This window comes from Hyaloscypha bicolor, assembly GCF_002865645.1.
Source record: "Hyaloscypha bicolor E unplaced genomic scaffold K444scaffold_13, whole genome shotgun sequence".
Taxonomy (NCBI): Eukaryota; Fungi; Ascomycota; class Leotiomycetes; order Helotiales; family Hyaloscyphaceae; genus Hyaloscypha; species Hyaloscypha bicolor.
The window spans coordinates 1,458,400-1,479,499 of NW_020194515.1; the positions used below are offsets into that span (position 1 = coordinate 1,458,400).

The 21,100-nt window shown below is 50.2% G+C and overlaps 10 protein-coding genes across 10 annotated transcripts; 5 read left to right on the forward strand and 5 right to left on the reverse strand.

Moving 5' to 3' along the window:
• Positions 1-1,448: 1,448 nt before the first annotated feature.
• On the forward strand, positions 1,449-1,897 carry K444DRAFT_517225 (uncharacterized protein; the record flags this gene model as incomplete). The annotated part of the gene is made up of 2 exons (XM_024873758.1): positions 1,449-1,635; positions 1,686-1,897. Coding segments are annotated over 2 exons (399 nt in total), but the record flags the coding sequence as incomplete, so codon positions are not given.
• A 295-nt stretch (positions 1,898-2,192) lies between these two features.
• Positions 2,193-3,003, forward strand: K444DRAFT_495624 (uncharacterized protein; the record flags this gene model as incomplete). Its single annotated transcript, XM_024873273.1, has 3 exons — positions 2,193-2,303; positions 2,357-2,418; positions 2,472-3,003. Coding segments are annotated over 3 exons (705 nt in total), but the record flags the coding sequence as incomplete, so codon positions are not given.
• Positions 3,004-4,761: 1,758 nt separating this feature from the next.
• K444DRAFT_624229 (sodium/hydrogen exchanger) lies at positions 4,762-6,732 on the reverse strand (the record flags this gene model as incomplete). Its single annotated transcript, XM_024882369.1, has 3 exons — positions 4,762-5,846; positions 5,893-6,555; positions 6,603-6,732. 3 exons carry the CDS (start codon positions 6,730-6,732, stop codon positions 4,762-4,764), a joined length of 1,878 nt encoding a protein of 625 aa, XP_024743650.1.
• Positions 6,733-7,660: 928 nt separating this feature from the next.
• Positions 7,661-9,974, forward strand: K444DRAFT_125464 (MFS general substrate transporter). The gene is made up of 3 exons (XM_024870416.1): positions 7,661-8,480; positions 8,528-8,581; positions 8,627-9,974. The coding sequence occupies exons 1-3, from the start codon at positions 7,844-7,846 to the stop codon at positions 9,835-9,837; spliced, it is 1,902 nt and encodes a 633-aa protein (XP_024743651.1). The 5' UTR covers positions 7,661-7,843; the 3' UTR covers positions 9,838-9,974.
• Positions 9,975-10,443: 469 nt separating this feature from the next.
• K444DRAFT_624231 (PIG-X-domain-containing protein) lies at positions 10,444-12,057 on the reverse strand (the record flags this gene model as incomplete). The annotated part of the gene is made up of 3 exons (XM_024882370.1): positions 10,444-11,604; positions 11,654-11,717; positions 11,765-12,057. The coding sequence occupies 3 exons, from the start codon at positions 12,055-12,057 to the stop codon at positions 10,444-10,446; spliced, it is 1,518 nt and encodes a 505-aa protein (XP_024743652.1).
• Positions 12,058-12,359: 302 nt separating this feature from the next.
• Positions 12,360-12,728, forward strand: K444DRAFT_517218 (DUF1183-domain-containing protein; the record flags this gene model as incomplete). The annotated part of the gene is made up of 1 exon (XM_024873756.1): positions 12,360-12,728. A coding segment is annotated over one exon (369 nt), but the record flags the coding sequence as incomplete, so codon positions are not given.
• Positions 12,729-13,433: 705 nt separating this feature from the next.
• K444DRAFT_125580 (BRE1-domain-containing protein) lies at positions 13,434-15,830 on the reverse strand. Its single transcript, XM_024870418.1, has 3 exons — positions 15,577-15,830; positions 13,798-15,522; positions 13,434-13,751 (listed from the first exon to the last, which is right to left on the reverse strand). Exons 1-3 carry the CDS (start codon positions 15,688-15,690, stop codon positions 13,578-13,580), a joined length of 2,013 nt encoding a protein of 670 aa, XP_024743654.1. The 5' UTR covers positions 15,691-15,830; the 3' UTR covers positions 13,434-13,577.
• On the reverse strand, positions 15,546-16,357 carry K444DRAFT_125569 (uncharacterized protein). Its single transcript, XM_024870417.1, has 3 exons — positions 16,005-16,357; positions 15,809-15,846; positions 15,546-15,720 (listed from the first exon to the last, which is right to left on the reverse strand). Exons 1-2 carry the CDS (start codon positions 16,290-16,292, stop codon positions 15,835-15,837), a joined length of 300 nt encoding a protein of 99 aa, XP_024743655.1. The 5' UTR covers positions 16,293-16,357; the 3' UTR covers positions 15,546-15,720; positions 15,809-15,834.
• Positions 16,358-17,672: 1,315 nt separating this feature from the next.
• K444DRAFT_508253 (uncharacterized protein) lies at positions 17,673-18,536 on the forward strand (the record flags this gene model as incomplete). The annotated part of the gene is made up of 1 exon (XM_024873411.1): positions 17,673-18,536. A coding segment is annotated over one exon (864 nt), but the record flags the coding sequence as incomplete, so codon positions are not given.
• A 347-nt stretch (positions 18,537-18,883) lies between these two features.
• Positions 18,884-20,825, reverse strand: K444DRAFT_125617 (glycoside hydrolase family 1 protein). Its single transcript, XM_024870419.1, has 4 exons — positions 20,639-20,825; positions 19,925-20,586; positions 19,748-19,872; positions 18,884-19,644 (listed from the first exon to the last, which is right to left on the reverse strand). The coding sequence occupies exons 1-4, from the start codon at positions 20,695-20,697 to the stop codon at positions 19,045-19,047; spliced, it is 1,446 nt and encodes a 481-aa protein (XP_024743657.1). The 5' UTR covers positions 20,698-20,825; the 3' UTR covers positions 18,884-19,044.
• Between the last annotated feature and the right edge of the window lie 275 nt (positions 20,826-21,100).

Genomic DNA, 21,100 nt, shown 5'->3' on the forward strand with positions numbered 1-21,100 from the left:
TCAATAGACTGCATGTCAGATGAACGCGCTATCTGCACGCTTTGGAAATTTGAGTAAGATATTCTGGACCAGGAATTGATATCTCGTCTTCCTTTAGCGATCAAGCAGAGTGACGGCTAGGTAGCTTCTTCTTCTGCTATTTTTAAGCTGATTTTCTTATTTTCTTTCTATCAGCAAGTGTATTCTCAGACAAGCCAGCTTGAGACAATCTCCAAGGCATGCTCTCGCCTTCATACGCATTAATCCGCTTTCTGTGTGTACCCTGAGAAGAACTTGAATAGAGGAAACCCCGCATTTTGAATTGGTTTGGCTTTCGTCGAAGAGTTTAGGGTCTATTTGATTAGCACAGCTTTGGTCAGCTTGTGCCTTTTGCCGTTTTCTTTCTGGGCTTCGGGTTTCGGTATTCAGCCATCCATTTTGGGGGCTTTTAGAACAAGACTTAGTCATTTGATCCAAGCCAGCAATTGGCAGCAAGGGCCTTAGAGAGAAGGTAATTCATGGGAGCCTAGAAACAGCAAATACAAACGTCTTTGCAACTGCCGACCCCATCTTTGCGTGTGTTCTTCTAACTTTAGTTGGAGCTGTCTTTAATTGGCCCGCTTTGTAGCACCGAATGGGGGGTTCCCGCTGCTGAAGATGATCACGTAATAGCGTCTTCTCCTGGAATTAAATTACCCTTCCCGGTGACCTGAATTTTAGCTCTATCTAGGAATTACCCCACAGAGTCTGCATACGGCAACTACTTATAACGGCGCAACATTCCTCTATTGGCCCCATGCTTGGCAACTCGGAACACTTGACGAACATAATGGGCCTAGCCTTTCCATCCGATATAATCTTGAAGTCGCCATTGATGACCGTCTTTTCGCCTGAGTTTTTGTTATTCCTTTCTTCTCAGTGATTGCTAGGTTGAAAGTAGTCAATTTATTGCTGGCAGCTCACATGAGGTGCAAGTCATTATGACGGAAACAATCACTCATATCGTACTTTTCAAGTACAAAACGGATATCTCATGGCAGGCTTTCGAAATTCATTTCGAGCAGTTCATGGACTTGAAACAGAAGTCAATCAGCAAAAAGACTGGAAGGCCTCTGATCAAAAGCCTAAAAGCAGGTGTGTCATCAGCATTCATTCGTACCTCCAGGGGAATGCTGACCCTATGGCATAGGCAAGAACCGCTCCTGGGAACCTTACAGCAAAGGAATGACCCATGGCTTTGTCCTCGAATTTGAAAGCCAAGACGAACTAGACTATTATCTTACAGCCGAGCCGGTCCATCTTGAGTTTTCGAGAAATGCAGCCCATTTAATGTAATAGCGATCGGGGACCCCTCTTGTTATCAGCAAATTGACCTCTGTTACAGAGAAGACTCCTTAGTTGTTGACATCAAAGACGGTGTTTTATTTGGTCCAACAGCGAAGCGGCCACTTGGAGAAACTGAGTATCTCGGTTCATGTCACTGCAATTCCGTGACATGGACTGTCAAACTTGGCGTTGCTGAGCACGTGCTGTGTCATTGTAGGACGTGCCAACAACTTGGAGGTGGTCCATACAGCTGCAATCAGATTGTACCTAAGGAAGCCCTCAAGATTCTCACGGGGTCACCCAAGGTCTATACCTATACAGGCGCATCAGGTAAGCGCTGTGGATCCAAGCTCCAAAGAAATTATTTATTGACTGATTAGGGAAATCGGTTGATTGCTTCTACTGCGGAAACTGTACTTCACATATCTATCACCACCAGGCAGTGATGCCTGATAAGATCATTATCCGCACGCTACTGCTGAATGGTGGACCTGAAATGCCCGCAACGGCCGAGATATTTGGTGAAGGCAGATTGAATTGGGTGAAGGAGTTGCAAGAAAGCTTGACAAATGGAACGAAGAAGCTTCCTTGAGTCGTTGATATCTCATCAGAATAAAAAGCAGTACCAAGCCATGCTATTTCGTTACATTTTGAGTTCTCAGCCAGGCTGGGTTTGTCAGCGACTCCTCGGCACGGCAACAAGCGTCCCGGTCAGACTGTGTCAACGTCACACATTTAATTTGTCACGTCAATCTAAGTTGTCTGTAGACCCTCAAATAAAATCCCGAAGTTTCTCGTCTCGCCAGAATTCTATCATGGCTGCCGTACCGCGGGCCTGGACCGACATCGAAGGCGCAGAGGAGAAGATCGACCTCCGAGCGAAGAACGTCCCTTGGTACGACCCAAAACTCAAGAAGTTAGGAGCTTCGGCTAGAGAATTGCTGGAGAACTATAGCAAGATACCACCAGCGGAGGTTGAGAGTCATATCTATAAGATTGTATGTCTATTCTTGAGACCAATTCGAAAGATCATGCTAAATAGAACCTACAGCGTGATGAAGCCTGGGGTGTCTTTCCGTACCCATGCATTGGCGGTTTTCGATTCCTCGACTTGTGAGTTCCTTTTTCTTAATCCATCTAAAATGCAGATTCTCATCCTTTCGCAGAGCCATCAGTCTATCTCCAGATTACTCAGCAGTCCTTCAGCGCTTGAAATCCGGCAACGAAAACTTCCTGGATCTCGGCTGTTGTTTTGGCCAAGAGCTGCGAAAAGTCGCAGCAGATGGAGCTGTGCAAGAGAATCTCTACGGTTCCGACTTACGTGCCGAGTTCTTTGAAATGGGATACCGACTCTTCCGTGACAGAGACGCCTTGAAGAGCAAATTCATTGCGGCCGACATCACTGATCCCAGCTCTCCATTATCTGAACTAGACGGAAAAATTGACATCATTTACGCAGGCTCATTCCTCCATCTTTTCGGCTACGCTGAACTGATTGAAGTCTGCAAGCGCTTGATCAAGCTGTTGAGAGAAAAGAAGGATTCTTTGATTTTGGGGAGACAGGTGGGCAACACTGATGCGGGAGACTATGTTCAGAAGACGAACAAGGGAGGCAAGATGTACAGACATAACGCTGAGAGTTTCAAAAAGATGTGGGAGGAGATCGGGGAGGCGACGGGAACGAAATGGAGAGTGGATTGTGAGTTCACGCTGCTTGAGCCGTTGAGTGAAGAAGAGAGGGAAAAGTTTGGACCGGGGATGGGACTGATAAGGTTTTCTGTTGTCAGAGAATAGAAGAGTGGTTAATTACGGCCTTGAAGGATGATTTGTCATGGCAGTTGTTAGAAATGGGAGTCGGAGGAACGGGATGCCAAAGAGAAGAGTGTTCGGACTCTGAGATACCGACACATGACCTTGACGAATTGAACGGAGAGATTTATTTTACTATTCTGAAATGAAACCTTGTACTAAAACCCAAGCAATCAAAGCCTTTTGTTGTCGGCCCCGTAGGAGACAAGTGAAGAGGTAGAGATGGAATCACCTAGGTACGCGTAAGCGCAACTCACTTAAAGAAATTGACAAGTCAATTGTCTATGAAGAATTCTTTGGGTGTCCATTCCCAAATGCCGAAGTCCGCAATTGCCGATGATCAGCGTGTCATAAAGCTACCAAAAATAAAAGAGGTAACCTGGTGTGAGAACGACTACGGCTTTGGTCCAACTTTCGTGTTGTATGTTGGAAAGGTCGCGCCGATCTTCATCGATATTCTTGATTGGCATGCAGCGGTCAAGCACTTCCAGCCCAGCGCATTTTCATCCGGGGGTAAATGCAAAGACGAAAATGCGAGAGAGTTCGTGACATTGTTTACACAGGTCAAAAAACAAGTTATGAACACGTACAAGCTGAGTCAAAGACGGCAATGCACCGAAGGAGCTCAAGAAGTACTTGAAGGATGAATATGGGAACACTTTCTACCAGAGGTCGAAGAGGTGCTATGAGCAGACATATCACGAACACAAGGAAAAAAGGTTGCGCCAGTACTGCTAGTAGGAGTGAGCTCCGACAGAAGGACAATGAGTGAGGCTTGATTTCTTCAAAATCTTGGCTTGGCGGTTTGTGGAGGAAGATTTTCCTTGGCTCTTTATGCTGCATCTGAACAACTCGCGGTCACCTGATAGATGGCTAGCAGTCCTTGACTAGAAAGCAAATCCAAAACCGAATCTAGAATAAAATCGCGCTACATCATGTGGTAGAATATCATACAAAACCTCAGTCTCATCTATACATCCAAACAAACTTGAAATCCTATCTACTCCCTACAGTAGGACCCATCGACGACTTCACATACCCATTACTCACCATCCTCTACCACTCCTTCTCCTTACACGGAACACAGGCACCCCCAAGCCCCTCCGATATCCTCCCACTTACAAGATTCCTAAAGTTCTACCACATGCCATGAATCAACGGAGCTTTCACAGAACTCGGAGACAAATAATACATATTCGAGTTTGAAGAATATTCATGGCAGAGCTTCGCTGTCGCATCAGACTTGGTGGAAGTTAAGGAAGAGGAAACTAAGTGGGGCAAAATTCACACTAGGAGATCAGATTTGTTATGCATAGACGAGAGCGGCAAGAGGTGGGAAACAGATTGTGAAGCTGAGAGTACGAAAGAATAGAAGTCCAGAACTCTGCCAGAGCCTTGCATGACTTACATTTCCTGTAGCTAGTGTAATAGAAACTTCACAGAAACCGAATGAGAAGACTTTCTGCACCCCCAATTACTCACACACGCATACCACCGCAGATAAATTGGGCGAGGTCCAAGAGCTCTATTCTATACCCCACAGATGCTAAGCCCTAGTTATACACCGAACGCCATCCACGCCATCCACGCCATCCACGCCATCCATGCCATCCATCCAAAGCTGTTGCTTTTCCCAGTCGAAAGAAATCAACTCCCACTAGACCCACCATGCGGTCCTTTGCCTCCATCAAGAAGTAATCTCGGCTTGATGAATCCTTCATCTAACTGTCTGAACCAAGCTGCATGATCCTCCGCCGTGCCATGGAGCAACGAGTTGATGGCCCCCGAAGCAGTGATCTGCGGAGTGTCGTTCTCTCTTGCAGTTCCTGATGTTGGATATGGAGCGCCCATATCGCCATTATCCCCGTGGACTGGGGATCTCCTCCTCTCTGGGCGTTTCGCTGCCGGGGGGAGATCGGACCCATCGCTGTCAAAGTCTGATTCCGTCGTTGAGTTGGCGCGGAGCAAGTCTTGCTCGGCTTCGTTCTCTCTCCTGCCATCCGCATTTGATCCCTTTCGACTGAGGCTCCTGGGTCTATTGTTGGGGCTGGAGTTGCCGCTGACGTATGTTCCGCGTTCTGGTCCTCGGCCAACACCGTTCAGGGGTATGGAGCCACTCCTTCGGCTGGGGGTATTTCCGATTCCTGTTCCGGAATGCTTGTAATAAGATCCTCCCGGAACTGCTTCAATATCAAACTCGTCGTCTGAATCAATCTCCTCCACGACACCTGTTCGAATCCCCATGATCTCAAGCATACGAGCTGTGGTGCCACCAAATATGATCACTGTAAGCACAACCACTACCAATACTGTTGCTTTCAACGCCCACGAGTTTGGTCCGGTCATGCCGGCTGCAAGAGCAACACCGACAGCTCCTCGAAGACCAGCCCAGAACAACATCATTTGATAACTATGAGGTAGCTCATCGGCAACATCCTTGCCCTTCCTCTTCGCTCTGTATCTGATGAACCAATTGATAGCTCTTGAAAGCGGGAACACTGCACACCACCGTGCAGCACAGATCCCAATCACCGTTACAATGATGAACAACGGCTTGAACTGTAGCTGAGTCTCCGTGAAAAGAGAAAGGCCCAGGTAGATGAAGATAAAATTCTCTGACAATTGGGCGAGAACCTGGAACAGGTATTTGGTGGTGAGTTGTGTTCGGCGGGACATGTTGTAGTAAGCGTAATGCTTCAGCGTGATCCCGCAGAAAAGGAGGGTGACGATGCCTAGATGAATTAGCAAAGCACGTGAAAAGGGTAGGAAATTGCTTACCGGACATGTGCAAGCCATTTGAGAAAAAATAGCTAGCATATGCAATCAACACAATCAAACAACTCTCTATCTTCGGGTATCTTCTGACATATGTGTATTTCAACGCCAGAGCCGTTCCGATACCCACAATCACTCCAATGACCAAACTTCCGAAGAAGACGGCCAAGAAAATTCCGATACCTTCGATCAAACTGAGGAAACTGAGAGTTCCAGCAGCGCCACCCTCCTTGTATCTTTGTGCGGTCTCGAACAGGACAATGGCAACGGCGTCGTTGAGTATAGATTCGCCAAAAATGACGGTATATAGCTTCGGATCTACCTTGTAAGTGTTGAATATGGCAAGAATTGTGACGGGATCGGTGGCAGACAACGTAGCTCCCACAGAAATGGCGTCGACGAAGGTCATTGAAAACCCATCAATAGGGATTCGAGTGTACACCCATAAGATCAACCCAAGCACAATAGCAGATATGAACGTCCCGGCGAACGCAAAAGTCAAGATGGAGCCAATGTTCCTAAAGAAATTCGCCTGATGCAGTTCGTACCCTGATGCAAGGATGATTGGTGGTAGGAGGAGATTGAAGAATATCTGGTCGTTGAAGATTACCAAGTTTTGAATCGAGGTTCCGTTGCTGACTCTGAGGATGAGGCCGACGGTCATACCTGGGGGGAGTTAGAGAGGTCTTCGTCCAAGTATGAAGCTTGCTCACCAGCAAATATCGATATAACCGTCTCGTGTATGGCTTCAACCTTCTTCTGCTGCAGCATGTAACTTGTGAAGAGAGCCGCAATGAGCAGCATAATCATGATGAAGAGCGCCCATGAGGAGAAGATCTCCATCTGGGAGGAATCGTGCCCTTGTCTTCGTTAGCCTCGCTCTGTCCTTCTTCGCAGGTGTCCTACCATCTTCCGAATCATCTTCTTCCCTCTCTGTATATATCATTAGCTGCTGCCTGCGTCATGCGGGGGCGCGCAACGTACTCAGGAGTTGGAGGACCACATCGGTAGCTATCGCTGCGACAGACATCGCGGCTGCGTAGCGCAGTTCGACGCGGGAGAACTTGCTTGGAGGTCGAGTCGTGGCTCAACGACGAGCAGCGGTAGAGGAGGGGAGGACACATGTAACTATTCGCGACGGATCTCCGAGCAGAGGATCTGCCGGCGCGACCAGACGTGTCAGGTGGAGTGTACGCAATGGTGGAGGGCTAGCCGCCAGGTTGCCAGATTTCCAATTTGACAGTTCGGGAAGGAGAAAGAGCCGCAATGACGAATATCGAATCGAGGGCGGAGAGCTCGGTGATGGAGCTGGGCGAGGTTGATGAAGATAGAAGAAGTCGAAAGAGATCTGCGACGATGCGAGGGATGCAGATTCGCATGGAGGTTTCGTCTCAGCCGTCAATTCTCCTCGTCTCGTCCTCGTCCCAACTTTCGATGTTCCGGCGCAAGCGAACTCTTGAATTCTTCCCCAGAGTCTCGATTTGGCGGACAAGGCACGGCAAGAACGTCACTCGAGATCCCTGCAGGCGCAAGAAGGGTCTCCGCCTCGAAATACGCAGCGTCTTGTTTCGAACGACGCTGACATGACCTGACTCTGTGATCTCCCTCAAATCCAACTGTCCTTTACCTCGCCTCTGTCTTACTCCACCGAGACATTGATCCACACGACCCAGCGTGCTTGTGAAGCTCCAACCTCGAATCGCCAATCGCCATGTGCAACGCAGCCTCGACCGCGTGACAGCGTGCAACCCGGGAGGATCAGCAGTCCTCCTTACAAGCTGTGTATTTTGGGCAGAAAAACAGATATCGGTCTGCGAATCGATCCTGCGACAGTGAAGCTTGTCACAACCCCCACCTTCGGCCCAGAAGCTCGAACAACTGAACAAAATCCATACAAGGCTGTCAGCAAAGAAATCTGGAGTCTGCACGGGCAGTAACTGGTGTATACGGAACGATGGCGGATGGAGGTGGGCCCTCTCGCGCGGACGAGGCAGAAGATGCGAAGGAGACATCCCCCACCCTATCCGGCGAGACACCAACAAACGCTGAAGGGACCTCTAAGCCCATACACGAAGAGTCACCGTTACTGTCAGCATCAGGAGACGCAGAAGATGACGATCTCATTGTCGATAATGGCGGGCTGGATGACGGCCATGATGACGACCATGATGACTACCACGATACGAAGAGTTTATGGTACATGATACTTCTGACGATAAGTATTGGGGGTTTACAACTGGCATGGGCGGTGGAACTCTCGAATGGGACGCCATATCTGTTATCTCTGGGCTTGAGCAAGTCTCTCATGGCTTTGGTTTGGATAGCAGGACCTCTGTCCGGGGCTCTGGTACAACCCTATGTAGGGATTCTCAGTGATAACTGCAGATCACCATGGGGGAAGCGGACTCCGTTTATGATTGCAGGTTCTGCTGCAACGATCATTTCTCTCCTTGCTCTTGCATGGGCGCGAGAGATTGTTGGTGGTTTCCTCTCAATTTTTGGGGCGGATAGAGCATCACAAGGTGTCAAGGTTTCTATTATTGTGTTTGCGGTTTTGTGGGTATATATTCTAGACTTTTCAATCAACACTGGCAGGTCCTTGTTTCTATGTTAATTACTTTATGCTAACCTTTTGCAGTTCAAGCTGGCATTAGAGCGTTCATATTAGACTGTGCTCCAAGTCATCAACAAGGTATGTTTCCTGACCATCACCAATTTCAAATCTCACATCTCCCAGAGGCTGCCAATTCAATGGCAAGTCGCATCATCGGTATTGGCAATATCATTGGATATCTTGCCGGCTTCCTCGATCTTCCCAAATACATGTGGTTCTTTGGAAACACGCAATTCAAGATCCTCTGCGTGATAGCTTGCCTTGCTCTGGGAAGCACGGTAGCCATCAGCATCATGACAATCAAAGAACGAGATCCTCGCCTCGAGGCCGCAGCACCCAAAACAAAAGGCGGCATCATTGCTTTTTTCTCCACTGTCTTCCGCTCTATCCGTCGGCTCCCTCCTCAAACTCGCAAAGTCTGCGAAGTCCAGTTCTTCGCCTGGATTGGATTCTTCCCTCAACTATTCTACTCAACCTCATACATAGCCGACATCTATGTTCAACCTGCCCTCGAAACTAACCCCAACATGAGCCCCGAGGAACTCGACCGACTCTACGAAAAGGCCACGCGAGTAGGTACTTTTGCCCTCCTAGTATATGCCATCACCTCCCTGGCAACCAATGTTCTCCTCCCCTTCTTCATCGCTCCTACCTACGACGCACCGGCCTATGATTCCACCTCCTCATTCCACTCAAACAGATCCTACACAACCCGCTTCTCCCGCTTCCTCGACATCCTCGTCATCCCAGGCCTCACTCTCCGCCGAGCGTGGCTCGGCTCCCACCTAATCTTCGCAAGTTGCATGTTCAGCACTCTCATCGTGCGCAGCGTTGCTGCAGCTACCGCTCTAATTGGCATAGTCGGAATCTCATGGGCTCTTACCCTCTGGGCCCCCTTCGCTATCATCTCTGCCGAAGTCAGCAAACGTGACGCCCTTCGCCGAGCACGGCAATCCCAATCCCGCTTCCAAAATCGCACCGACGACCCGGAATCCTCTCTCGATGTCAAAGAGGACCAAGCGGGTGTTATTCTTGGTATCCACAATATGGCGATCGCTGCACCGCAGATCTTGGCCACGATTGGGAGCAGCATTATCTTCAAATTCCTCCAGAAACCGAGAGGTACGCCGGGAGATCGGAGTATTGCCGTCGTGCTGGCTGCAGGCGGTATTAGTACGCTTGTGGCAGCGTGGTTGACGAGCCGGATTAAAGATGAGGTGGAGTTGCCTGGTGAGATGGTCCCGACGGAGGAGCCGACGAGAGAGGAGAGGAGGAGTCTGAGTCGAGAGCGGGGCTTGGTGAGGAGCGGGAGTTATGTCGGGTTGGAGTATTGAGCTATCCTTGAACCCGGAAATCAAAGTACGATTGACCGAGTGTGGCTCGCACGGTGAGAATGGGGAGAAGAGAACGAAGACAGGCTGCAGAAACAATAGCCATTGGTCCGGGACGGGAGTGAAGCTTGTGCTTATAGGTACGCCAGGCTTTACGTTTGAATCACAGCAGGCTTGATTCTTCACAGGACCCTACCCTTGAGTTTCAGAGAACCCTTGGATTCACCATGCGTCCTTGATTATCGTATTGCTTTGGTTCATTCCCCCCACACTGAAATGTCCAATGCCCACTCTCAGGAAGCCTTTCATCTGATGTATAGGGATGAAAATGAATTAAGTGTACATCACGTTGATGTCCCAGGAATTTCGGGTACCATGAGATTTCGTCGCAGTAATAAGCTGAAAATGAATCTCAAAATCGGACTTTTGTTGTACACCTGTATTAATGTTCCACGGCCTTCTGGTACAATGAGGATGTTGCCGACTGCAGCAATGAAAATTACAACAATGGCTTGGGACCTTTGCCTTCCCTGACTCATATCTCATTTCACATGCCTAGTTATACCGAAGGCCACCTTTTCATACAATCTATTCATAACTACTCACTATTCACTGCCTCTTCTTCTCCTTCCCAACTTCTACCCTCCCACTCCCAAACCCACTCCTCCTCCAAACACCCCACAAACACCACAGCACCCACAAAAATCCCAACCCCACAACCCACGCCGTGCCGCTCTCCACCCACCGACTCCCATCCAAATCCAGCACCGGCACACTGAGCCCACTCACCAATCTCTCTCCATTCCCTCCAACCTCAGGATTCAAGTGCCAAAAGATCGTCCTCGGCCCAAATAACCCATCATAACCAAGATTCACACGATCAAAAGGGTTAATCGGGAACTTACTCCCCTCATCCGCAGTACAAGCCCAGAATAGAACCGGATACGGGATCTCAGTCTTCTCTTGTCCTCCCTTCTTTTCATTGGGACGTAAATATCTCAGATGTAGGGGGATTTCCGCCATTGAGAGGGAAGAGGAGAACGTGGTAGTGAGAGGAGCGAGTTCGACAAGCAGCGACGAACCCCAGCTATCCACCGCGTACTCTGGGGCTTCGAGATCCACGGGTGAGGTAATATAGTGTACCTTTTTCAAGCCCTTAGACGACATAAATAGCGGGTCGAAGAGCTGGTATTTATCTGCGAATATCTGTTTCGGGAGTGTGAGGTGTGCGTGCAGAGAACAGCTTCGGTCAGCCATTGGGGGAACGGCGTCTGTGATGTTTAGTTGCAGAGTTGGGTGGAGACCGGTTGGGAGCTTGAAGGATGAGGTGAAGAATTGAGAGGTGGGGTGGTGCCTGGAGGGGAAGGAGAAGAGCGTTGGTGAGGGTTTGTGATCTTCTCCAACCACTGTGAGGAAGCCACCGAGGCTGAGCTCTTCCACCTCGAGGGGCTTCTCGATTGACAGGATGCCGACTTCTAATCTCGAAGAGCCTGGGGAGAGGTTTGTGAGGGACATGTTTTGCGCTTGGGGCGGGAAGAAAGCGGTGAGTGTGAAGGCGTGGGAGATGGTGTCGTAGTTTAAGTCGACGTATGAGGCTGATATGAGTCCAACAGCGCGAGCCTCGCATTCTACTCGATGGGAAGTGGGGCCTGTATCGCAAACATTTTCGAGGACATACATTACTAGTTGCGGGAGACTCGGAAGAGGTGCGTAGTATTGTAGGGCCGCGGAGTGAGAGAAGCGTTCAACAGGCAGAGCTGTGAAGGAATCCTTGTTGGCAACTTAGAATTGAACGACTCCCTATAGGACTTCGAATTACCTCAGGGGATTTGCAATCCAGCAATTTTGAAAAAGCCTTCTTCAGCATTGGACATAGCAACTCTCTGCATTTAATCAGCACTCCCCTTTGTTCTTGACAGGGAAAACGTACGAAGTATTACTATTCCTCTGCGGAGTATAGAACACATGCAATCCAGGACTCAACCTCGACACCAACGGCACAATCGCACCATAAGACGTCTCGCTAACCCATCTTATATGCAACTCATGACTATCCTCCAACACTTTGACTAACTCCTGCGGAAGTTCCTCAAGACTGAACGTTAACTTTTCTTCCTTCGCGGCTGTGATACTCTTGGTCGATATCGAGTTCTTCGTTACTTTCAGTGTGCTTGGATCGATCGCATCTTGTGGCTCCTGCAGGTAGGTGATTCGTTGGCGCATGATGAGTGATTCATGCAGACATGAGAACGGTCTCATGTTGAGCTTCGGTTTGCAGAGGTTGTGGCAGAATAGCTACCCCTGCAAGGCGGTGAAAGGACTAGAAAACACTCTCAGGCAAGGCTGTGTTCTTGTGGCGACGCCATCAAGCCAGTCAGGCTACGACGCAATCTGTCCTTTCCACCCCTCCACACGAGACATCTTCCTCGCCCTTTCCCATCTTCTTCATGGCCTAAGACTCTCTCTCGCAGTCGAACCTGCATCACCAACCTCGAACTCAACACCAGCAATCCAAAAACACCAAAATGCGCCTCCCCTTCCTCTACCCCGCCCTCCTGGCCCTCTTCTTCTCTTCCGTCACTGAGGGCGCAAAGAAACCCCCCGCCAAAGACGCCATTCTCCTCTCGCAAGTAAAGACCCTCACCTTGCGCAACAACGCCAAAACATCTCAACGCAGGGTCTCCGCCATCCCGCAACTAACCTGCAGAGGCCCAGGATGCGCACACTACAAAGTAGACGTCATGCGGTGCACAAACCAGGGCTCAGCGTATAATAGTGAGGATGTGGAGTGGAGCTGTACCGCGAGTTTACCGCCTGAGTTCAAGCTGGGGAGTACGGATGTGGTGTGTGAGGGTTATCGGAACCGGGATGATGAGTACATTTTGAAGGGCAGCTGTGGGGTGGAGTATAGACTGCTCTTGACGGACCTTGGGGAGGAGAAGTATGGGAGTGGAGGATTTTGGGGTTCGAAACCAAAATCCGGCGGAGATGAAGAGGGATGGACTTGGGGTAGTGTGCTTTTTGTACTGGTTTTCTTGGGAGTGCTGGGTTGGATTATTTATTCGGCGTTCCAGGCTGCTCCGGGTGCAAGACGAATTCCTAGACAACGACCAGGCGGATTTTGGGGAGGTGGGTGGGGAGGCGGAGGACCCGGTGGTGGTGATCCATATGACCCTCCGCCTCCGTATCCAGGGACGTATCCGGGCAAGAGGTACGGTTACGGGGCAGCAGATGGCTGGAGACCTGGATTCTGGTCTGGAGCTCTTGGAGGAGCTGCTGCTGGATACATGGCTGGGAATAGGGGGAATAGGCAAGAACCTGCGCCACAGAGAGGCAATTCTTGGTTCGGTGGAGATTCCGGCGGCTCTAACAACGCTCCCGGACGGAGCGGGTCAAGCTCAAGCTCTTCTGCGAGGCATGAGAGCACAGGGTTTGGTTCGACGTCAAGAAGGTAATTGGGTAATTCGTGGTCTTCTAGCTCTACAAACACTGTACCCAACAATCTGGGTGATTCCCAAAGGGATGACAGCGGAAACACCTTTCGCGGTGTGATGGTGGAAAAGAAAAAGACTTTTTTACAGAGGGAATAAATCTCATCTTCATATGAGCCATGCAGAAGCAAGCCAATCCTTTCCATCCGGTTTATGCAATCATACACGACCAAAGTGCGGTCTCATTAAACGCTGAAAACGTGAAGTCCTATACCAAACAACCAAGCGGAGATGGCAGAGCTATTTCATCAATCACATGTGGATTGTCATGACGTCCGATTTGTCGAAAGGCTTCGAACAATTGGGACACTTGCGCATCCGGTTGGCAATACGATCTTCAACACAGTTGTTGCAGAAAGTATGACCACACGTCTTGATGGCGACGTTCTTGAAGTTGTTCCGGCAAATAGTGCACAGAGCAAGAGTCTAGCATCGTTAGTAAGGAAAGAGACCCCTGGGCATTGGAACTTACTCTAAGCATTTCTTCCTCGCCTGATTGATTGCTTAGGCTCTTGGTCTTCCATGTGTCCCTATCCTTCTGTGCCTGCTCATACTTCACCCGAATTTGCTCCAATTCGATCTCGACATCATGGATCCGCTGCTTGGTGTTGAGGTTGTTTGCATCCTTGGCTTTGATCAAGTTGGTGAGTTCGGTGACCTGATTCTTCAAGGTCTCGGCTTTGCTGGTAGCTTCTCTGCTTGTCGACTCCATCTTCTTGTGCTCGGTGATGATGGATGCGTTGGCTTGTCTGATATCGCTCAACTGCTTCTCGAGATTGCTGAGGAGGTTTCGGTTGGCCGTCTCAACTTCCTTCAACTGCTGAATGATCTCTGAACTCTTTTGATTCTGAATCTTCAGTGATCTGACTTCGAGAATCCTGGTATCCATATCCTTGCGGGCAGCAAAATACTTTTGATCAGCCTTTGCTTTCTCCGCGTGAAGGATTTGGACCTTCTCCTCCAGTGTGGTGAAGTCCATAACCTTCTTCGTCGATAAGGTTTGGACTTTCTTGTATGCCGTTTGTAGACCTGGCAATTCTCGCTCGATAGCCTCAAACTGCCGTTCCAGACTCTCATACTTTTGCCGTAGTTGCTGCAGGTCCAGCGCCTCGATCGCGGCTCTTGGAGGCAAGGATTCTTCCTCAGCCCGGGCTCGCAAACGCTCGACTTCTGCCTCCAGAGAGGTGATGCGATCGTCTTTTGCTGAGATAAGTTCATTTAAGTGGTCACTGGAGGTCTTGTCTTGTTCCGAACTGGCCTTTCGCATGCTCAAATCAGCAAGTAATTCGTCCCTCGTAGACCGGATTCTGGTGAGATCTGCTTCCATTCTTTGTACTTGGCTTTCCAGCTCCCCCGTCACTACTTCTGCCTCGTTCTCTATTTGTGCCCGGTATGCAGTCCTCTCGGCTTGGTATTTCTCGGCTTCCTCCCGCAATTGGATGTTTGTGGCCTCCAGATGGTTGATGCGCCGGATCACATCTTCGTGCTGTAGTCGGAATTGCTTGAATAGCTCTGTTCGTGCATAGTCATCTTCGTTCAGATTGGAGAGTCGAGTATTCGCTGCGCTGAGTTGTTCGGTCAGGGATTTATTTTCCGTCATGATTGCTTCTAACTGCTCTTTTTGCTTGGCAACAACGGCTGCGGCCTCCTTGTACGCGGTCTGATTTGCTTCGTTCTCCTCGGAAAGATTATCGGTCATTTCAACATCGCTCCCATTCTGGACTGCTCCGTTGCCGCTGCTTGAACCAGCAATGGCTTGCTGTTCCAACTTGGCGACGACACTGCTCTTGGCCCGGTCCAGCCTCTTCTCGGCTTTGATGTATCGGAGTGAGGCTGTCTCTAGGCGGTCGCTAAGATCATCCCTCTCACTCTTCAATCTCTCAAGTTTGGTGAGATATTCTTTTTGGGCTCCGAGGAGTGAGGAAAGCTTTTTTTGAAGTTCATGGACATCCGAAGACGGCTTGCCTCGAACGCTGCTAAGATTTGTGAAAATAGACGAAAGCTTGGACTTTATCTGCTTCGCTCTAGATGCCAAATGCTGTTGGAAGTCCTCGCTGCCCTTGAAACTTAATGCAGTGGGAAAGGTTGCTGTGGATTGCGTAAGTGGTGGTTCCGACCCTTGGCCACTGGACTGACCTTCAATATCATCATTAGACGGTATCTCATCTTCAACCAGAAGCTTGACTTCGTCGAGTAACTATGCAGATATATTAGCCCGCGCCGGCAGATCGAGAATGGGAAATCTACACACCTGGTCCCACCAAGTATTGATCACGCGGATGTGATCATCATGGTCAACCGATTTCTTCTGCACCTCTCGCAAGTGTGATTCTAAGGTATCTTTCTCGCGCTTATATTCACGCATCTGGCGAAGGATAGCATCCTTTTGGTATTTCTACGACACGGCAACGTCAGCAAGTCATTCCCTCCGCAGTATGGATTGATCGGACAAGATATGTATGGAGGTATGGGTGGTAATGTACGAATACATGACGGTGAAGTCTGCAAGCTATGCAACATGCTGCGTACAGCAAGCTGCGCATTAGCACCAGCCCGATAGATCATACGCAGTGGTACTCAGGATGTGTGCATCTGACATCTCGAAGACGGGAGGAATGGATGAATCCAGGGGGGCTTGTGCTGATGGATATGAGAACGGCGGTGACGACAATAACATACCTCGAGGTCGCTGGCCCATGGCAAATCAGCATCCGCAGATGCCTTGCCATTCACGGCTTGTCTCTTTGTAGGCGGTGCGAGATCATCGCCGGCTGATCTCTTCCTATCCTCCATCTTGATGAAGGATGGGTGAGATGGGTGAAGGGGCGTTGAAATCGTCATCAGACTGGGCAGGCCAGAAGGCACATGAGACAGAGAGACTGGAAGGAATGCAAGACCTGCTGCGATCACTGCAGCAAGCCGGAGTGTTGAGCCTGTGCAGAGTCGTGTTTGGGGAGAGTTGACCATGAGGAGGAAGTCGTCAAAGATCGCTCCTTGTTCTCTTTTCGAACCCGCTAAAATCAACGCCAGCGCTAGCCGCTTCCGGACTCCAACTTCGCGAATTCCAAGCCTCGTCTCGACCTCTTGACTCAATCTAGAGAACCCCTCCATCTCAAACCCAACCACAACTCAATTCGCCGTCAGCGCATCTCGGACTCGGTCGCATAGGACCTGTCTTCGCCATACGATGCTGATTCGATAACCGCCACCATGTTGAAGAACAGAGGAAAGATCTTTGCGCCCAAGGCGAAGGGCATCGTTCGAAGACAGCCTTCCGCTGCGCCATCATCTGCGCGACCAAGCGTTGAACGACAATCGCAAACCCCAGCACCAAGACAAGAGAGTGTTGTTTCAGTCGTCGAGGACGGAGCTGTCGCAGAAAGTGCCGAATCGAGTGCTCCAGTTGCGCAAGTTGCATCACAGGAGGAGTCGAGTCAACCAAGAAAACCTCTCCCAGATGCATCGACGCACCGACACCCAAGTCCAGACACACGAAAGCGGAAGACTCGAGATGAAGAAGTACCCGAGCCATCAGCAAAACGAGTTCCAACAAACATCGAGAGAGCTGAAGCGTTGCCCACACCGGCGGCAACCACACCAGCAGACCCCGGAGCTCATTCACATCCCACTAGCAATGATACACCCAGCACCCAAGGAAACAGCCTAAAGCGGAAGGAACAAGAGGAGGGCAATGTCGAACCTCCAGCAAAACGAAGCTCTACAAATGTGGAATCTCGAGAACAATCTACTACCGAATCCGAAATCCCCCAACAAACGCAAAATGAAGAAGCAACTCGAAGAGCCGCTTCTCTAGTCCCAAATGAACGAGTTGAGTCATCAGAACAACAAGCACGAGAGCCCTCTGAGGCAGTGGCTGAGGACACGACAGCAGAGAAAAATGAAGACGAGGAATCGCAATCATCCTGCGAACCTACCTTTCAGGCACCAGCACACAGATACCCATCGCCTGAGGGTATGCAGATCGCCCGGATTGTTGATGATCCAGCAGCTAGGTTGGGCAGTATGGGGCCGGCTGGAGGGAATGGATCTGGTTTAGGCGCGGCAGGAGATATTGGTGCCGCTGGAAGAATTACACAATCAGCGCACCTTTCGGAGATTGTACCTAGGGGAGTATTGAACCCTGATGGTACATCTGGCGGTATCCTGGAGGAGGCCGCTTCAGGTACGGAGAAGACAACAAAGAAGGGGAAGAGGAAATATACCAAACGAAAGAAGGTTCAGGCACCTGAGATTGGTGATGATGGTCGAGCGACGGTTGAGATGCAACTGATCAAGCCTCGTCGGCAGAAGGGCCAAAGAAGAGCCCGTAGAAAGGCGGATGGACCCCGGGAGAGGAAGCAACGTGCGACAACCCCCGAAGGCGCAGAGGAAGAAGAAATCGATAGAGAGAACATGACCATGTCGGATCTATGCAAGGACCTTAAGATTGGACGGCCATTCAGCATGCATGGCGAGATAAAAGCTCGACAAATGAAGAAGAAGGCAGATCTAGCCCGCGCAAAATTACGAAAGGACCATCCAGAGCTGATCCCTCTCATGGATGCCGAGGACAATGCTGCATCTGGGGAGGCTGGCGAAGTGGGGGAAGCTGGGCCATCGGGAACAAATGCAGCTCAACCAGCAACACTAGAAGTACAAGAAGTACCAGCACCCGCTGGACCGCAAATGCGAATCATCGACGGCCAAATTGTCATGGATGAACGCACCCTACAAATCGATCGACAGAAGAATGCCCAAGCCCAGCGACTGGAGATGACGGAGGTCGAAGAGAACGACTTCACCCGAGTTATCACCTCAGGAACCTGGATGAAGATGGAACGTTCTCAAGTTTGGGACCATGCAGCCAACCAGCTCTTCTACGAGTGCCTGCAAGCACATGGCACCGATTTTGAGATGATAGCCAGCTACTTCCCGCACCGCAACAGACGACAAATCAAGCTAAAGTTCAACAAAGAAGAGAGAAACAACCCACACAAAATTACAAAAGCCATGACGCAACCCAAGAAACCTATCGATCTCGAGCACTTCCAGAAGTTGTCTTCGATTCAGTTGGTGGATGTTGCAGATATTGACAAGGAGAGAGAGGAGTATGATCAAGAGCAAATGGCGGAGCAAAGCAAGCAGGAAGCTGCCAGGGCTGAGGACACGAGGAAGAAGAAGGAAGCCATCCAAGCTACTAGTGCTGCTGCTCGACGTATCTTGGCGACTGTGGAGCTTAGTGATAATGAAGAGGATGAGCCTGGGAGAGCAACCGGTGGCGAGAGCGCAAAGGAGAACAGAGAGCCTGCTGGGAGCAGCAGGAGTGCTGAGACTCCAGCTGCGAAGGGGAAGAAGAAGGCTGCTCCGAAGAAGCCACGGAAGAACAAGCATAGTCATTATGCTGGTGGTGATGAAGTGGAGGTTTTGGGCACTATCGACTGAAAGCAAGGATTTCAAGATCCTGAACTCTTGGAGAGCCTGGCTAGGGAGATGTCATGGAATATTCAGGGTTTGCATTGTATGGCATAGATCCTGCTCAGAGGGGAGATCTGAGCGGAAAACATAGACGATAGATAATAGATGTGCTGTACTGCAGTCACGCACAGCTTAAAATCGCAGCTGATGCTCTACTTGTACCAAAAAGATCTATTCAACTAATTTGCAATTCCCCTTTTGAACAGTGAAACACGCCCAACCCCATCCCCTCCTCTGGCATCACCTACTCCTTCTTAATCAACGCCTCAAACATGGGCCCCACACTCTTCGCGCTCTTCTTCGGGAACCTCTTCTGCCCACCCTCATAATCGACAAACGTGACCCCAAACCGCGTCTCATAGCCTTCAGCCCACTCGAAGTTATCCATCAGACTCCATGCCAGATAAGCCCTAACATTGACACCGTCTTCCGCAACAGCCTTACCTAACGCGTCAATATATCCCCTGAAATACTCAACCCTAAAGTCGTCTTCGAGAATCTTCTCAAGCGGCAGATCATTCTCGCCTTTGAGCGAGGTGCCGTTTTCGGTGCAGTAGATTTTCGGGTGGTTGTAGCGTTTTGAGAGCCAGTTTAAGAGATCCCGGAAGCCTTGGGGGTTGGGACGTAGCCAGAATGATTGCGTTTCTGGACCGATGCAGGCGCCGGATTTCGAGATGAAGAGGGTTTCTAGGTTGCCGAGAAAGTCGAAGGGGTCGGGGGTGGTGGTTTTGTGTTTGATGTAGTTGGCGGTGTAGTGGTTCATGCCGTAGAAATCGTTGCTGCCTTTGACGAGGGCGGCTTCTTCGGGGGTGAAGGTTGGGAGGCGGGCGCCGAGTTGCTTCACCTGAGGCGTGTTAGTGGCGTGAAGTGATGTGTGGGGATAAGGCGGAGAGGGCTAAAGGTCTCAGGGAAAATGGGAGGAAGATTTCGGACGACAGTGAACTTACCATGGATTCGGGGTAGTGTCCGAAGTAGACGGGGTCTGCGAACCAAGAGATGGAGAACTCGAGTTTGCGCTCTGCGGCTTCGACGTCGAGGGGGTCTTCTGGGTCCCAGGGGTATACTGCATCTCCTATCACAAATCTTCAGTTTCTGCTTTCAATTGAGAGGAAAAGGGGACATACCATTCAGAGTAATCCCAATTTCACCGCCTGCCTTCTCTTTAAACTCCTCCCTATAAATCTTCACCGCCGTGCCATGAGCAAGCAGCAAACTATGCCCTACAATCCAACACTCAGTCGAACTATCACCCACCTCACTCTTGCTCCTATCGCTTGTATGCCCTGGTGCAAACAAGCCCGTATTATACCCCAAAATGGCACTGCACCACGGCTCATTAAACGTAATCCAATGCTTCACCTTTGGGATTGCTTCAAACAGGGTCCTAGCATAGTGTCCAAAATCCGCACAAAACTCTTCCTTGTTCAGCGGCCCTCCATACCGTTTATCCAACTCATCCGGTAAATCCCAATGAAAGAGCGTCACGAATGGAATTATCCCCTCTGCAAGCAAATCATCTACGAACTTCTTGTAGAAAGCTATGCCGGCAGGGTTGATCGGGTCGTTGCGGCCTCCCAAAGGGATGATCCGACTCCACGAAATGGAGAAGCGGTAGGCTTTCGCCCCGGTGAGTTTCAAAAGGGCGATGTCTTCGGAGGTGCGGTTGTACGAGTCGCAGGCTACGGCTCCCGAGGAACCGTCTGCAATTTTCCCGGGGCGCGCGCAGAAGGTGTCCCAGATGGAGGGACCACGACCGTCGGCGGTGGGGGCGCCTTCGATTTGGTAACTGTGAAAGGTGTCAGTTGATCCATTGGAGGGAAGGAGGAAGGTGGTGGTACCTTGCTGTTGCGAAGCCCCAGAGGAAGTCTTTGGGGAGAACGGGTGTTGTGTCTGCCATCCTGATTGACCCCGCCGGTAGTTATACTTTGGGTAAGAGAATAGAGGCCAATTGATGCTTCAATTGCAATTGAAGTATTGGAGCAGTGGAAGAGAAGACAGAGGGAAGGAAAATGAGAGGAAGAAAGGGGAAGTGGGATGGTTTTAAGTTCATGCTGTGATCTGCGGGACCCTCATATGCCCCTCGTATACCTATAGCAGCTGCAGCGCACCTATTCCAAACAAACGTCGGTTTCGGACCGCATACCGGATCAACGGTTAGCTCAGGGACCAGAGGCGTTGACGATATTCCGTGGTGTGCGCCCCACGGTGGTGGTTCACGGCCAGATGGCGGGTACGGAGGCTGCTTGGGCACGCATGGTGGAGTTTGTTTGCGCGGAGAGGCGGCCCTCGACCCCGCCGGA